This window comes from Elaeis guineensis, chromosome 13 (genome assembly GCF_000442705.2).
Source record: "Elaeis guineensis isolate ETL-2024a chromosome 13, EG11, whole genome shotgun sequence".
Taxonomy (NCBI): Eukaryota; Viridiplantae; Streptophyta; class Magnoliopsida; order Arecales; family Arecaceae; genus Elaeis; species Elaeis guineensis.
In genome coordinates this window covers 79,398,939-79,414,116 of record NC_026005.2, presented here as the reverse complement: position 1 = coordinate 79,414,116, position 15,178 = coordinate 79,398,939, and the positions used below count along the sequence as shown (strand labels likewise).

Sequence of the window (15,178 nt, the reverse complement as noted above, 5' to 3'; positions counted from 1 at the left end):
TGAAGCATGGGTCGACTCATGAGTCGACCCCTGCGACGGGATTTGTCTGTAACGGCTAGTTTTTGGCCAGATTTAGTTGCTTTTAATGCTCACCTTTTGTGCTCTAACGGCTCTTTTTCTGTCTAGTTTGTTTTCCTTTGTTTCTTAAGGCTATAAAAGGTTTCAAAAGGTGGAAAACAATAAGGAGAGACATCAAATATCCAAGAGGCATTCAAGAGATTTGAAAAGACAAAAGAAAGAGCATTCAAGAGGGCATTCAAGTGCATTCAAGAGAGGGTTTCTCAAGCCAACTTCTCAATCTCATTCAAGAGCTCATTTAAAGCCTTCAAGAAGCCTTCAATCAAAGCTCACCAACTCCTCAAGCTTTTATTCCTTTTCTCATCCATTTTGAGGAAATCAAAGAAGGGCTTCTTCTTTTGAGTAAAGCGTATTTATTGTTATTCTTGCTCATTTAAGGAGCTATTCTTGTACTTATTTGTGCTCTAAACTGATTTTATCTTGTGAGTAATTCTTTTGTTTTGGAGGATTTCCAAAACAAGGGAAGGTTGATCCGAACCTGAAATCGGAGTGTATTGGGTCGGCTTGTACCCAGAAAACAAGTGGACTAGCTTGAGATAGCTAGTGTCGGAGGTTCCGACGTTTGTATTCGGGTTGAATATAAAGTATAGTGGATTGGAATTCTCAAGTAGGAGCTTGAGGAGTGGATGTAGGTGCAAGGTTGGCACCGAACCACTATAAATCCTTGTGTTTGTGGCATGCTTTATTGTTTCTCTTTAATTCTCCATTATATCCTTGCATTCTTGCTTTAAGCAATTAATCTCAAACTAAAGTCTCTCTCCTCATTCATCAAGCTTTTGATATATATTTTTCATAAGTAATTAGTTAAGCTTAAATTTTTTAAAACCCAATTCACCCCCCCTCTTGGGTTGCATAGCATTGCATAGAAACATAGACCCGTCTTTTGATTAATGTACATATTCTATTGTATCCGTACATTTATTTATTTTTGTACGGATAAAAGAATTATGTACATTGATCAATTGATTGTCCAGTATGGACAGTTTGGAAAATGTGAGTAATTCTATAGGTCATTACCATAATCAAATGGTATGCTGAGGGTTCGGAATAAATTTTGGATGGTATTTTCCTTTTGTTCTTCCTATACGGAAGAACTAAGGGAAAATGCTGCCGAAATTTTTTTCGGCTCTTGTTGCATATCATTTGATTTTTGTAATTGACCTATAGAATTAATGCATTTTCTGAATGGGATAGGACCTTCTTTACCTATTAGTTGATGATAGCAAGCATTTACTATGTAAACTTTATGTAGCTGTTATTTTTTTGGATTTTATGAAATGACTGATATTTTTTACTCATTGCATTAATATAGATTGGACCATTTTTTTTATTTTTAGATAAATTGCAAGTTCGGTCAGTTTTATCCTACAATGGACAAAAGTTGGATAAATAAACCAAGAAATAGTAAAGAATATTTAGATGGAGTTCATGACTTCATTAAATTTGGTATGGAGAAAAGTAGTTTGAATGGAAAGATTTTATGTCCATGTCGGAAATGTGTAAATAGTTCTTCTTTAGATCCACAAAATGTTGAAGAACATTTGGTATGGAATGGTTTTTTAAGAGGTTATACCGACTGGATTTTTCATGGAGAATCTATGTTGCCATCATCATGTAACCAACCCCTGACTCATTGCGGATCCACTAGCCTAGAAGACAATTCTGCAAGAGATGATGATATAAGGGGTTTGATCACAGATGCTTTTGGATTTGATGTTCAAAATTTAGGAGAATCCAGTAGTATACAAGAAATAGTTGGGATGTTTGATGGATGTACGCATACGGAACGTATGCATGTTGAGGAGCCCATACATACATCTAATGATGAGACAGCTCGTTATCACACCTTAATGAAAGATGCAGACGAAGAATTATATCCGGGTTGTACAAAATTTTCTAAGATTTCTTTTCTTGTACATTTATTTCATATAAAATATTTGAATGGATGGTCTGGAAAGAGTTTTACCATGCTGCTCAAGTTATTAAAGGATGCATTTCCAGAAAGCACTCGTTTACCATCATCGTATTATGAAGCCAAGAAAGTAGTAAAGAAATTGGATCTTGGATACGAAAAGATTCATAGTTGTCCGAAAGATTGTATGTTATATCGGGGTGAAAACGCTAATCAAGAGTCATGCAATGTATGTGAATCTTCAAGATGGATAACACAAAAAGAAGATCGAGATGATGTACTGAATGAATTGGATGCAACGCGGAGTAAAAAGAAACCGGCCAAGGTATTGCGTTACTTTCCTCTTATACCTAGATTGAAAAGGATTTATGCATCATCAAAAACAGCTTCATCAATGAGATGGCATCATGAAGGACGTACAAAGGATGGAATGTTGAGACATCCAGCAGATAGTCTTCAATGGAAAGCATTTGATGATAGGCATCCTGATTTTGCCTCTGATGTTCGCAGTGTTAGGTTTGGCTTAGCTTCTGATGGCTTCAATCCATTTCGGACCCTGAGTTCTACCTACAGCACTTGGCCAGTCGTTTTGATACCTTACAATTTGTCACCGTGGATGTGCATGAAACAATCATCACTTATCTTGTCAATGGTTATTCCAGGAGATAAGGGTCCAGGCAATGATATTGATATTTTTCTACAGCCTTTGATAGAGGAATTGAAACAGTTGTGGGAGGGTGTTGATGCATTTGATGCTTCCAACGGCCAAACATTTAAACTACGGGCAGCTTTGTTATGGACTATTAATGATTTTCCAGCATATGCCAATTTATCTGGCTGGAGTACAAAGGGACGGGTCGCATGTCCTTGTTGTGGAGATTCAACACATTCAATTTGGTTAAAACATGGAGGTAAATTTTGTTACATGGGACATCGTCGATGGTTGGAAGCAAATCATCCGTTTCGATTTCAGAAAGATTTGTTTGATGGTACTATAGAATTGGGATGTGCCCCTATTCCATCTTCTGGAACTGATGTTCATAGACAAATGGATGGCATGAATTACAGCTATGGTAAGCACTCAAAGTCCTCTAAAAAAAGAGGAAGGGATGATGTTGAAAGCTCAGTGCACGAAGGGTTACCAGAGGAAGTCAGTATCAGTACTATAGATGCAGAGTTGTTTCAAGATCCAGACAATTATTTCGAGGATGAAAATGAGGAAGACACACAGATAGCATCTACACAACAGCCAAGTAAACATTTATGAAAAAAACGAAGTATCTATTTTGACTTACCTTATTGGAAACATAATCTTATTCGGCACAATCTTGATGTCATGCATATAGAGAAGAATGTTTGCGATAATTTACTTGGAACATTTTTAAACCTTGATGGAAAGAGCAAAGATAACATGAAGACACATCTTGATTTAAAAGAAATGGGTATCCGACAGGAACTTCATCCTAAAATACTTGCTAATGATAGAATTTATGTGCCTCCTGCATGTTACACAATGTCTGCTCGAGAAAAGGATAATTTTTTGGGAGTTTTGAAAAGTATCAAAGTACCCGATGGATATGCATCGAATATTTCACGATGTGTGCATCTAAAGGATCGAAAACTTTCAAATCTTAAAAGTCATGATGGTCACATATTGATGCAAGATATTTTTCCAATAGCTTTAAGATCGTCATTGCCGAAACAAGTTGTTACAATTGTACTTCGATTATCGTCATTCTTTAAGGCATTATGTTCCAAAGTTATTGATCCTCGGGAACTTGATCAGTTAGAATCGGATATTGCAATTACACTTTGCCAGATGGAAAAGATTTTTCCTCCTGGATTTTTCACTATTATGGTACATTTGCTCATTCACCTAGCTTCAGAAGTTAAAGTTGGTGGACCGGTACATTATAGATGGATGTATCCTATTGAGAGGTATTATTACAAACCTTAAATCTTTTGATAATTTTATTAGAAACAACAGCATACTGATATTTTAATAAATATTTAATTCTTGAAGGTATCTTGTCCGTCTTAAAGATTATGTGCGAAATAGAGCCTATCCCGAAGGCTCGATTGCTGAAGCATATATTGTGGATGAATGTTTGACATTTTGTTCAAGATATCTTCAAGGTGTAATGACTTTGTGGAGAATGCAGAACTGTATAAGTTCTTAACTGCTGGAAAATTCTTGGGAAGAGGTGAAGGTATTGTACTTGATCAAAAATCCTTAGCACAAGCACATCGTTATGTGTTACTTCATAGTGACATAATATCTGACCATCGCAGGTTAGTATATTTAAAGAATGACATCAAAATTTAAATTTTATATTAGATATAATATTCTAAATGATATATTTATATTTTATGCAGTGAATTTTTAATTTATCAGAGACGAGCCAATCATAACATTCATCCTAATGCAAGGATTAAACAGCGATGGTTGGTCGAGTTATTCCCTATGTGGCTTTCGAATCAGGTGTGATTTATATTTAATTATGGGATATATTAATTTTTGATACATATTTAATATCAGATAACTCAACTACACTTCGTCATATCATTTTTTGTTAGGTATCAAAGATGATGGAGATAAATAATTCAGATGAACTAATAGCTCTTGCTCGAGGACCTAACAAGATTGTGAATAGATATAATGGTTTCATAATTAATGGCTTTAAATTTTATACTAGAGAACGGAAGAAATTTAGAAAAATACAGAATAGCGGTGTTACGGTGGAAGCGGATGGAAAATCCTATTATGGTGCACTTAAAGATATCTATGAGTTGGATTATTATGGAAAATTTAAAGTAGTACTGTTTAGATGTGATTGGATAGACATAAACTCACCAAGGGGTTTGAAACAAGATGCAAATGGATTTACACTTGTAAATTTTTCAAGGTTGATACACACTGGTGTGTTATTGAAGGATGACCCATTCATTTTTTCATCTCAAGCTCGTCAAGTATTTTATGTACAAGACGCAAAAGATAAAGATTGGTTTACTGTCATCAAAACAAAACCTAGAGACTTATATGATATGGGAAACCAAGTGGAGGATGATGACGATGACACTTATACACAATGTATGCCCTACAATTTTGTGCCAGCTGATGATTTAAATGCTACGACGATGTTGGTTAGAACAGAATTCGAAGAAAACACTACTGCTTGATTGTTACTGGTAATAATTATTTATGATGTATATATTTTGCATTAATTATTGTGTTATTTTACTCCATATATTAACTGATTCTACCTTTTATTTATATAAATGCTAGGTGACATCATGCGTCGCAGGGGACGATATGCTGGTGTGCAGTTCCAGTTTTCACAGACAGAGGTCGGTACGTCTTCTTCAGCACAGCAGCCTTAGGCCAGTTCAGCTGCACAGCATTCTGAGCCCTGTCCTTCATCATCAGCACAGCACGATCCTCCTGTTCATCAGCCAGATGATGAGATACACGTGCAGGATATATATTGTCTTTCATGTAATTTTTTTTATTTCATTTTATGTATATTTATGATATAGTTACTTTTATGTATTTTTTGCAGACGGATCCGGGAGAGTACGCCCCAGACGCGGACCCACAGTAGTACGAGATATGTGGCAGATGCGTGAGGGCGAGAGGATTGTTGTAGAGTGCAATCAGCTAGGTCAGTCAATTAAGAAAGCTGCCTGCTTATTGACTTCATTTTTGGGGACTGTTGCTCGGAGGCCTCAGCTATGTCCGTTGGGCTATGCAAAATGGAATGACATGCTTCCAACGTACAAAGTTGAGCTCCTCCGAGTTATAGAGGTAATGAATTGATGTTCATACTGTATATTAATTGTTAATCATTTATATAATTTATTTCATTTAACTTTTTTTTTTATAGAGCAAGTTTGTTCTCCCTCCATCCACTCATGATTTTGTAATGAAGTCTCTCAACCGCAAATGGAAAGAATATAAAGCACAATTGAAGAAGGACTATATGAGACAGGGTATGACAGAGGAGGAGGTTGCTAGGAATTGTCCTCCTGATGTACCCCCTCATCAGTGGATGGAGTTGGTTCATTACTGGTTCTCCGAGAGGGCACAGGTATATTATCTGTTTATTATCTTTTTTTCCTAAATATTTTATAAAAATATTGATTTTTATTATATATTGTATATATAACAAGTTCTTTACTTTATTTTACAGACTTATTCTGCTATTGGTAGAGCTGCACGAGCAGCTCAGTCTGTTCCTCATACATCGGGGTCGAAGAGTTATGCACGACTCCGACAGGAGTTTGTATGTTCCTTAAACTTTCATAATTAACTTTTAATTTTTATGTTCAAATATTTATATAACTAATATCATTATGTATCGTGGACCATGTCTGTATCATGATACTCATATATTTTTTTAAATTATCATAACTGTTTGCTTAAAATTGAAATTATTTGTGTAGGAGGATGAGCATGGGAGGGAACCCGGACAAGTGGAGTTTTACCGGATGACTCATACTCATCAGGATGGTACTTTTGTTCGAGATGAGTCGAGAGATTTATATGTACGGCATTATTAATATTATATTTTTTGCAATGATTTAAATTTAATTTTGTTAGCTATTAATGCATAACTCTTGTTTTCAAAAAAAATACAGGAGAGGGCTACATCTCTCATTGCGGAGCGTGACGACGAGTCCGCAGCATCTACGCAGCAGAGCCGTATCGAGGCTGAGGTATTCACAGAGTTGATAGGACCAGAGCGCTACGGCCGAGTGAGGGGTTATGGAGTAGGAGTCACCCCCACTCAGTTATCTGAGGTTAGTAGATATACGCAGCATGCTGCAGCAGATGCTCAGGATTCACGCGTTCGCAGACTCAAGGCGGAGATACAGGAGATTAGACAGAGTCGTGCCGCTGAGATGGAGGAGATGCGACAGAGCCATGCCGAGATGCAGGCCATGAGGGGACAGATTGATCGCCTTACATCTTTATTAGAGATGTATGGTTCATCTCAGGTAAACACATAATATTAAATATATATTTTTGTATTAATTTAATGATTTATATATTTTATTTATAGATATGCAAATCATGCTTTTGATATATTTTTTGTTGGCTCCTGGCATATCAGGCACACGTCGAGATAGCGGCACGTCACGTGGAGACAACGACGACCATCCGCCTGCAGATTGATGTTATTTTATTTTTGTTATATTTTTATATTTATTTATATTACTCTTGATTGTAATGGACGATTAGTACTTTATTTTTATTTATATAAAATATTGTCTTTTGGTTTGATTAAATTTTCTATTTCAGCTTGCTTTTGATGTGAATGATGGTGATTGTACAGGTGTGAATGTGAATGTGGTGATTGTACATGTTTATTGTATTGTACATGTTTATTGTACAGGTGTGATATGATTTCGTACAGGAATGTATTGTATTCTTTTTTTTTTAGATAATATCTATATTTTTTTTTCCTCTTAAAACCTTTAACGACGCTTATAAGCGTCGTTAAAATTATTTTAACGACGCTTATAAGCGTCGTTAAAGACAAAAAGCCGACGCTTGGAAAAGCGTCTTGGTAGACTGTACTGTCACGCGGGGTCATTAACGACGCTTTAAAGCGTCGTTAAATTTGTCTTTTGCGACGCTTTAAAGCGTCGTAAGGATTTACATTAACGACGCTTATAAGCGTCGTTAAATTTGTCTTTTGCAACGCTTTAAAGCGTCGTAAAGATTTACATTAACGACGCTTATAAGCGTCGTTAAGACAAATTTAACGACGCTTTAAAGCGTCGTTAATGTAAATCTTTACGACGCTTTAAAGCGTCGTTAAAAAATAACGACGCTTTTAAAAAGCGTCGGCGCTATTCGTCCCCACTCTTACATAGTCGACGCTTTGCCGACGCTTTTCGAAGCGTCGTAAAGCGAAATAACGACGCTTTAAAGCGTCGTTAATGACCATTAATAGCGTCGTTAATGACCATTTTTCCTGTAGTGATAGTAATATTAGAAAAGTAAATAGATGTTATTCTTTTGGTAGACCAATTAAGATAACATTGTAAAACTTGTTTTAAGAAAATCCAAACCCCAAAAATAATGAACGGATTGAGTTGGGTCGAGTTGGATCATTGGACACAACATCTCAATCAACCTAGAAAACTAATTAAGTAGGATGGATCAACATTCAATAAATCCAGATCTAATCTAAAAAATAGAATGAATCCAATTTTAGAACCCAATTTGATCCTATAAGCCCTTTAAAATAGTTTGGATTAGGTCTCAATGGGTCAGATGGAGTTGGGTTACGGATCAACCCCATCAATTTGCAGCCTTAGTTTTAGGGTATCCCTTTCACCACCTCTCCCGCCTCCGAATATCATGACTTATCGAACAGGGAAGAAGTACCTATCAAGGGAAAAAGACGAGGTTTAACCCTCCGAGGTCATTTGCCTTTAACACTTGGTTTCCTTCCAAGCGTAAGGGAGACCTTCGCACGGCACTAACAACAATAAGGGCTCGTATACCCTTTTTCCCACCCTCTCCCCCTTGTTTTTTTCACTTTTCATTTCTCCTTGCTTTCTTGCTGTACTAACTTACTAACTTGTCAAGTACTTAGCTAACTTACTAGGTTCTATCTACTTATCTTGTTACTCAATTTTTTCATTTTTTTTACTTGATTATCTACTTACTACTTCATTTGTTTAATTACCCTTTTTAGGCATGCATATCATATTCTACTTTTACAATTTGGGGTTGAAGCCTCTACCTTATTTTTGAGAATACAAGGAGTTTAGCTTGGTTTTGAAGCCTCTAGTTTATTTCCCATGATTCGGAAGTTGATTAGACCATAAAAGATCCAAGAATCCAACTCAAATAAGAAAGCCTGGTCGTTGGAAAATGAGCATCTGCAAAAGAAGTCCACACTGACCGGAGATGCCTCGGCGGGATCCTCCGACGGTCAAGTCAGAGAGGAGACTAGGCAACAGTAGAGAGGAATCAGGAGACTCAGCGATGGAGAGAGGAAGAGAGGTTCTCCCCCCCGTAAGCTGCTGCCTTACTCCGTTTTATAGTAGGAGATGATATAGTCCCGCCGTTGGTGATGTAGACAACTGAAGAGTTGTCAAATCGTTGGGGGTTGTCATGTCGTCGACGGACCGATAAGTCCTAGGAATTAATTCGCGTCCTTGGCAGGACAGCGTCCCAGGTTCCTGGCAGGACAACGCCCTCTGGCGGTCGCACGGCCTGTCCTTGACAGGACTGCAGCCCATGCCAGTCATTCGGCGTTTTTGAAAGGGGGCCGACCGACTATATATTGGGATTTGGCTGTCGGGCGGCGACTCGAGAGCACGGTCAGCGTCTAAAAGGGACTGTAGAAGTCGGACGTCGGTTGTCCAACCCGACAGGAAGTCGGTGATGTCCCACCTGATAGGGAGTCGGTGATACAGGGTCGGCTTTCAGATGATCGGAGGTAGTGTGGGCCTGTTTGGCCGACATGCTCGGGCCGAGCATCATCGGTAGTTACTGTCGGTGTCGTCCGTCGTCAGACGGGCAAAATCGGTCGGTCCATCTCGAGGATAGGTCGACGTCAGAATTCATCGGTGAGTCAACATCAGGATCAGTCGATATATCCCAATACTTCGTACCAGCACATCTATCACAAGGGGGTTGTATCTTTCGCGAGAAAGAAGGATTCACCTTTCTTCGCACGAATTAATCCACCACTGGATCGCCCAACGGTCACTTCAATATCTATGCAGATGATGTATGTTGGGGGGGGGGGGGGGGGGGTGCGTGTGGGGCGTGCAAAATGCTTTAAAAGCTATGCAGGGTGAAATGCAACGGTCAGCATCGCGAAAGAACATCAATCATTTATTGGTGGGAAAGATACAACCTGAACCTATATCACATGCATACAATTTTTCTTAATTTTTATTTCTTTTTTAATATTTTTATTTTTAAAATCCAAAAAAATAGAAATATAAAATAAAGGCACAAAAACCAGGAGGATTATTAGTCAAAACTCTTTTATTAGGGTGGTCCCCCTTAATTTCCAGCCATTACCGGGGGTCTTGCTTATGTCCTTGATTTAGAACTATCTAAAGAGTCAAAGATTCATCGTTTCACCTATTCAGGTTCCCAAGTTTCCTACAAATAAAACGTGATGGATTCCATCTTTCCCTTTCACTGCACGCATTAAATTCAGGTTAAACTATAATCAAATTCAGCTATTTATAGGGCAATTCGAATTAGCTAAAAGTGAAATTGAAGTGATGTCTTTTTCCTCCTCTCTTCATTTTTTTTTTTCGGTGATAGAAACAAAAGTAGTTTCTTAAAGTGAATAAATTAAATTGTCGTAAACCGAAAAGGCTGCCAATTTAATAGCCTCTTTAGACGTTCAATCTTCTGTTACAACATCTAGATCAAGGGCTTGTGAAAAGAAAACATAATTGTAAAAAGAAAAGAACAGGAGAAAAAGAGGGAAGTGGGAAGTGAGAGAGTAAAAATTTAATAAATATTCTACAGACCTTTTTTTGGTAAAAATAAATATTCTACTGACTTAATTAAGATGCCCTTGGAAACTGAACTCAACATGTTCTGTATCTTATAGCCTTGCTTGAAACTTGGAAGGACAACCATTTGAATCTTGAAGCACGGTAGAGGAAAAGACTTGTTGACGGTGAGGATTTTCTTGAAGAGGGATGACAGAATTTAGGGAGATTTTAGGAGATGACGAGGGAAGTTACAGTGGCTATATTTTTCTTTCAAACTAACATATACGAAAACATTTTGGCACAGAGGGAACTAACAGTTAATTTACAATTTACTTCTCACTTAAACCCACGACACAGGCACCTGAGACGAAAATTCCAATGATATATCATTCCAATGGAAGACACTCAGTATTTTATACCTTCCCATGAACTACCGTTTAGGACAAAACTAGAGAGTGCCATAAGATCATGCTTATCCAGAAGCACAGGACATATATTATTGTTCTAGTCCTGTTCGATACAAAATGGATTTTTTTATGCTTGTTTGGCATGTTTGAAAGTTTGCATTAAGACTAGAAAATACCCGAGGCTGATACCATCACATCAAACTATTCCTTTTCTGTTTAACGTATAGGATGCCTGGTTTTTGCATGCACATTCAATATTACACACCAAGTCAAAGCCTGAACTCAGACCGGAGCAATCTACTACACTAATATTGCTTACCTTATTTTATTACATTCTATTCCTCGTGCAACTCATACTGTTGCACTTCACTTTCATAATAAAAGGAATCAAGCTTTCTGAAAATAGAAGTGGAGCATATAGTGCTCACACTGAAGCAGACGATATCATTATATGGCGGTGCTTATGCTTTTATATATTGTGCTGATGAAGTAAAATAGAGACTATAATCCTGCACTAGTTTGAAGATGGCTGCTGTTACTATTATCCGTTGCTGCCATCGTTCCTGGACTCAGGAAAGGAAAAGGACGCCACTCTGAGAAAGCCGGAGGCGATAACCACTGCGTTGGTCCAGTTCCAGCTCCCTCGTTCGAGCTGGGTGGCGCGATTCTTTCCCCTTGAGCAGATGGACGGTCAAGATTGCGCTCGAAGCCACCGTGTTCGAATGCCGGTGGAGGTGGTAGACGTGGGAGCATCCGAGGAGCCGATGGTAGCGGAAAAGGTAGTTCCAAGTGGCTCGCCAGCGGTCGATGAGGTGCGGACGACGATGGCGCACCGGTGAGCCGCTGCACGAGCTGGCGGAAGCCTCGAGGATCGACATGATACACCCTAGGTGGCGGCGGCATGGGTCTTCGCCATGGCTTCGCCAGAGGCCTGTTGACGGAGTGTAGCGCCGCCGCCGCGTGCGGTGGCGAGGCACGCCGTTGGTTGTCCGATGCTGACGGCTGACGAGGAGGGAAAGAAGATCCTTCCATTGTCGGTGTGTTTGGAGGGAATTGGGTTGTGATTGAATCGTTGGGTTGGGGGCGGAGCGCCTCGTCCCATCTAGGCCTTCTTATATGCATACATATAGACCGAACGCGGTTATGCTGACGTCAGTGTGGCGGCTAACGGTTGGGACGCCCACGTGTCGCCTCTTGGTCAGAAAACGGAAGGTGCGATCGTGACGTTCCGCCTTCCTCGCTACGTCCCGACGAATCTTGGCCTACTGTAGTTATGTGGCGGTGATAACCCTATTATCACGTCACTCCCAGGTGCATGCACTTGGCTTGTCTACATTGGATTCGGGTTGTATCGTTCGTGCGAAAGAGTGATTGGTCTTTTCTTGCTGCATCAACCATTGAACCACGCCTCACACAGCTTTGAAAATATTCCAATTCTTTTTTTAAAAATCTTTTTGTATGATTACTGCATGATTGAATGATTCATATCATTAAAAAAAAATCATTATTTTATATGAAAAATATAACCCGAACGATTAGTCGTAACTTATGTGAATATTTTTATTTATAAAAATTTTAAATTGATTGAATTTATTAAACTTATTGCAATCAAGAGTTTATAGCTTGGCATGTAAAGAATTGTTCATTTTGATTTATAAATCTCATAATTTTATTTTTCAAAAAATATTTTATATAAAAAAATAATTTTTTTTATATAAATTAAAATTTTTTTAATTTATAATTAATATGGGACTAACGATATCTTTTCTTTTACATCACATAGGACAAATAGAATACACACCATCCATCTCTCGGATGGATGGCTATCACCTGTCTCTTAGGTATACAATACAAGGCAGCATGGAATACACGGGATGGGACTTGAGAGATGAGCAATAATCGATTATCTCGATGATGAACAACATATTGTCCATTCACATGTATGCACCATTCGTTGCTGTACGAAGCATATAGCAATAGAGGATCCCAATCGGCATGGAAAAAGAATCTCCTTCGCTTACAATGAAATGTGCTGTGTTATCAAAACCTCTACTGAAGCAGGAACTCCTCCATGGCCTCCCGGGCACGTTCATTGCGCATAAGTATAATCCGAACTCAATTCAGTCCAATGGAAGACAAATTGAGAGATCTGATGGGTACAAAATGAAGCCAAGATTAGTTCCCAAAGGAATCCATAAACAATCGATGGTCTAAAGTGAGCGGTCCATGAGAGTCAAAGTTATTTTTATTAAACTAATTAAACAAGCTTCGATGCAGAAATTTATTTTGCCTCTAATTATTCACCGGTGAAATTGACTTCAACAGCAAATGGATCTCATCTACAATTGTTTAGTTTTACTGAAGTCTAATCCAAGTCATAGAAAATTTGTGCAACTTGAATAATAAAGTTAGTAGCATTCCAACGGTAGCACGTTAAAAGCTCCGTAGTAAGTTGTATCAGCTTATTCCTGTGTAGAGCGAAGCATCGAATAAAGGTAATGATAAGCCTATGTTTATTTATTTGTGAAACAAGTCAACTTATTGATTGATTGGCTAATTGAGGTAACTTCAGTGATGAAGGATATTATAGCCAATGCATTATGTCAACTGGAATATGATACATGGGATGCAAGTGTTTTAAGATTAAAAGAAATTCTAAAGATTGCATATATAATTTTTTTTATTAATGCTTGAAAAGAAGTCACCTTGGGTTTTTACGATGGAAGAACAAGCAGCAGGTAAAAAACAGGGCGAAAAAAAAAAGGGCAATGCCCGATTTCGTGTGAGATCATCATCCAGCAGTCACCGAGATCCGCGAGTAGCCAAGTTGAACAAGCCTTAAGGACTTTTCGAAGGCGCGTGGCCCTCATGTCCGAGGAAATCTCGGTCGAAACCTGGAAGGGCGACATCGAGTTCTTTCTCGTTCCCAAAAGCCAATTTCCTAAGGAAGCCTTGGTCGAAACCCAACCACCCAAGTGAGAGACTTCCCTCCTTTCTCGATCCCAGGAGCCAATCTTACCATCCGGTGTCTATTCGGTGTACCATAACGTCACCATAACGCCAAGGGTCCACCGGATGATGGATGGACCTTCAACTCTTATGATGATTCCTGCAGTCTGTGTGGGCGGAATCATGACCGTCTGATGGCTCACTCCAAGAGGCAGTTCTTTTAACCATTGGAATAAACAAAAGAAGAAAAAGGTGGTATAATCCGCGTCGTTCGTCTGACTTTAGCTACATACGGACGTCGTTCGTCTGATGTTTGTCGTGACGAATGCGCAAATGACACGCGCATGAATGGTGCACGAATGGGGAACCTTCCTCAACCGCCAGTGTTCGGACGCTTATAACACGTGTCAACTTTTATCCACCACTGAAATGGTCAACGTGCATTCAGGTTATTTAATCCCCATCGCTCTCTATGGGTTGGAACGGAAAAATTCTCACGTTGGCTCCAAGGTATTGATTCTAGCCAAAAAGATAAATGCTTGAACTCGAGAAGCTTCTGGATAATTGAGGAGAACCGTGAGGAGCCAACAATTCAATGGAACGCAAGGGGCTTCTATCACACGTTGGTATATCCACTGCATGCAATATAGAGATGAACTCTAGATGGATCTTGAAGTTTTCAGGTTTTATTTTAATAGTAAAATACATAATATTTTTCGTAAATGAGCTGGACAATAATTTTTTCCATTTTTCCATGTGATGCTTCAAAATCTTTAATAATAAGATCCATCCAACCTATTGGAAAACTATGCTCCAATACCCTTGACTACATATTTCTCAATTGAATTCATTGGAAATATGTTATGAGCTTGAATAGGTTTAAAGTCACATTGATTGTCGTTTCGGATATTCCTGTCAGCAATCAAGCATGTAGGCCCACCAAACCCGGCATATGCTAAAGGCCTGCCAAAGTCCTAGTGTAAATCCCAGTTTGTGGGGCTATTGAATCTGCAAGCGGAGAAAGAGTAGAAGACTTATGGAGGCCTGTTTTTCCTTTCCACAGGTTTTGGATTGAAGGATGTAGGATCGATATGGCCCATCCATACATTGGCTTCTCAATCCATACAAAATTCTGCTGGATTATCAAAACAAGCCCTAAAAAATTCATACTCATATTGCATACAGATTAGTCTTTAATCTGGCCAAATAAGCAGTAATTGTGCCATTAGATTTAAGCCTCTCTCGGTTGAGATGGAAGGGTTGACGTGGGCAATCCAATATTTCCACTAGAATGAGGTAAATAGTTAACAAGATTAACAACCATTATATGTGATTTTTCTTTTTTTAA

The 15,178-nt window shown here is 38.6% G+C and overlaps 2 protein-coding genes across 2 annotated transcripts in view; one reads left to right on the top strand and one right to left on the bottom strand.

Annotated features, from left to right (window-relative positions):
- The first annotated feature begins 5,600 nt into the window (after positions 1–5,600).
- On the top strand, positions 5,601–9,272 carry LOC140853190 (uncharacterized). The gene is made up of 6 exons (XM_073247272.1): positions 5,601–5,795; positions 5,875–6,078; positions 6,181–6,273; positions 6,434–6,535; positions 6,629–6,745; positions 9,174–9,272. Exons 1-6 carry the CDS (start codon positions 5,601–5,603, stop codon positions 9,270–9,272), a joined length of 810 nt encoding a protein of 269 aa, XP_073103373.1.
- Positions 9,273–15,000: 5,728 nt separating this feature from the next.
- The window catches only part of LOC140853189 (putative inactive methylesterase 20), a 2,967-nt gene continuing 2,789 nt past the window's right edge, over positions 15,001–15,178 (bottom strand). The window contains exon 2 of the mRNA XM_073247271.1: positions 15,001–15,116. Within this exon, the coding sequence (XP_073103372.1) occupies positions 15,001–15,116 (116 nt within the window). The remainder of the gene's footprint in view (positions 15,117–15,178) is intronic.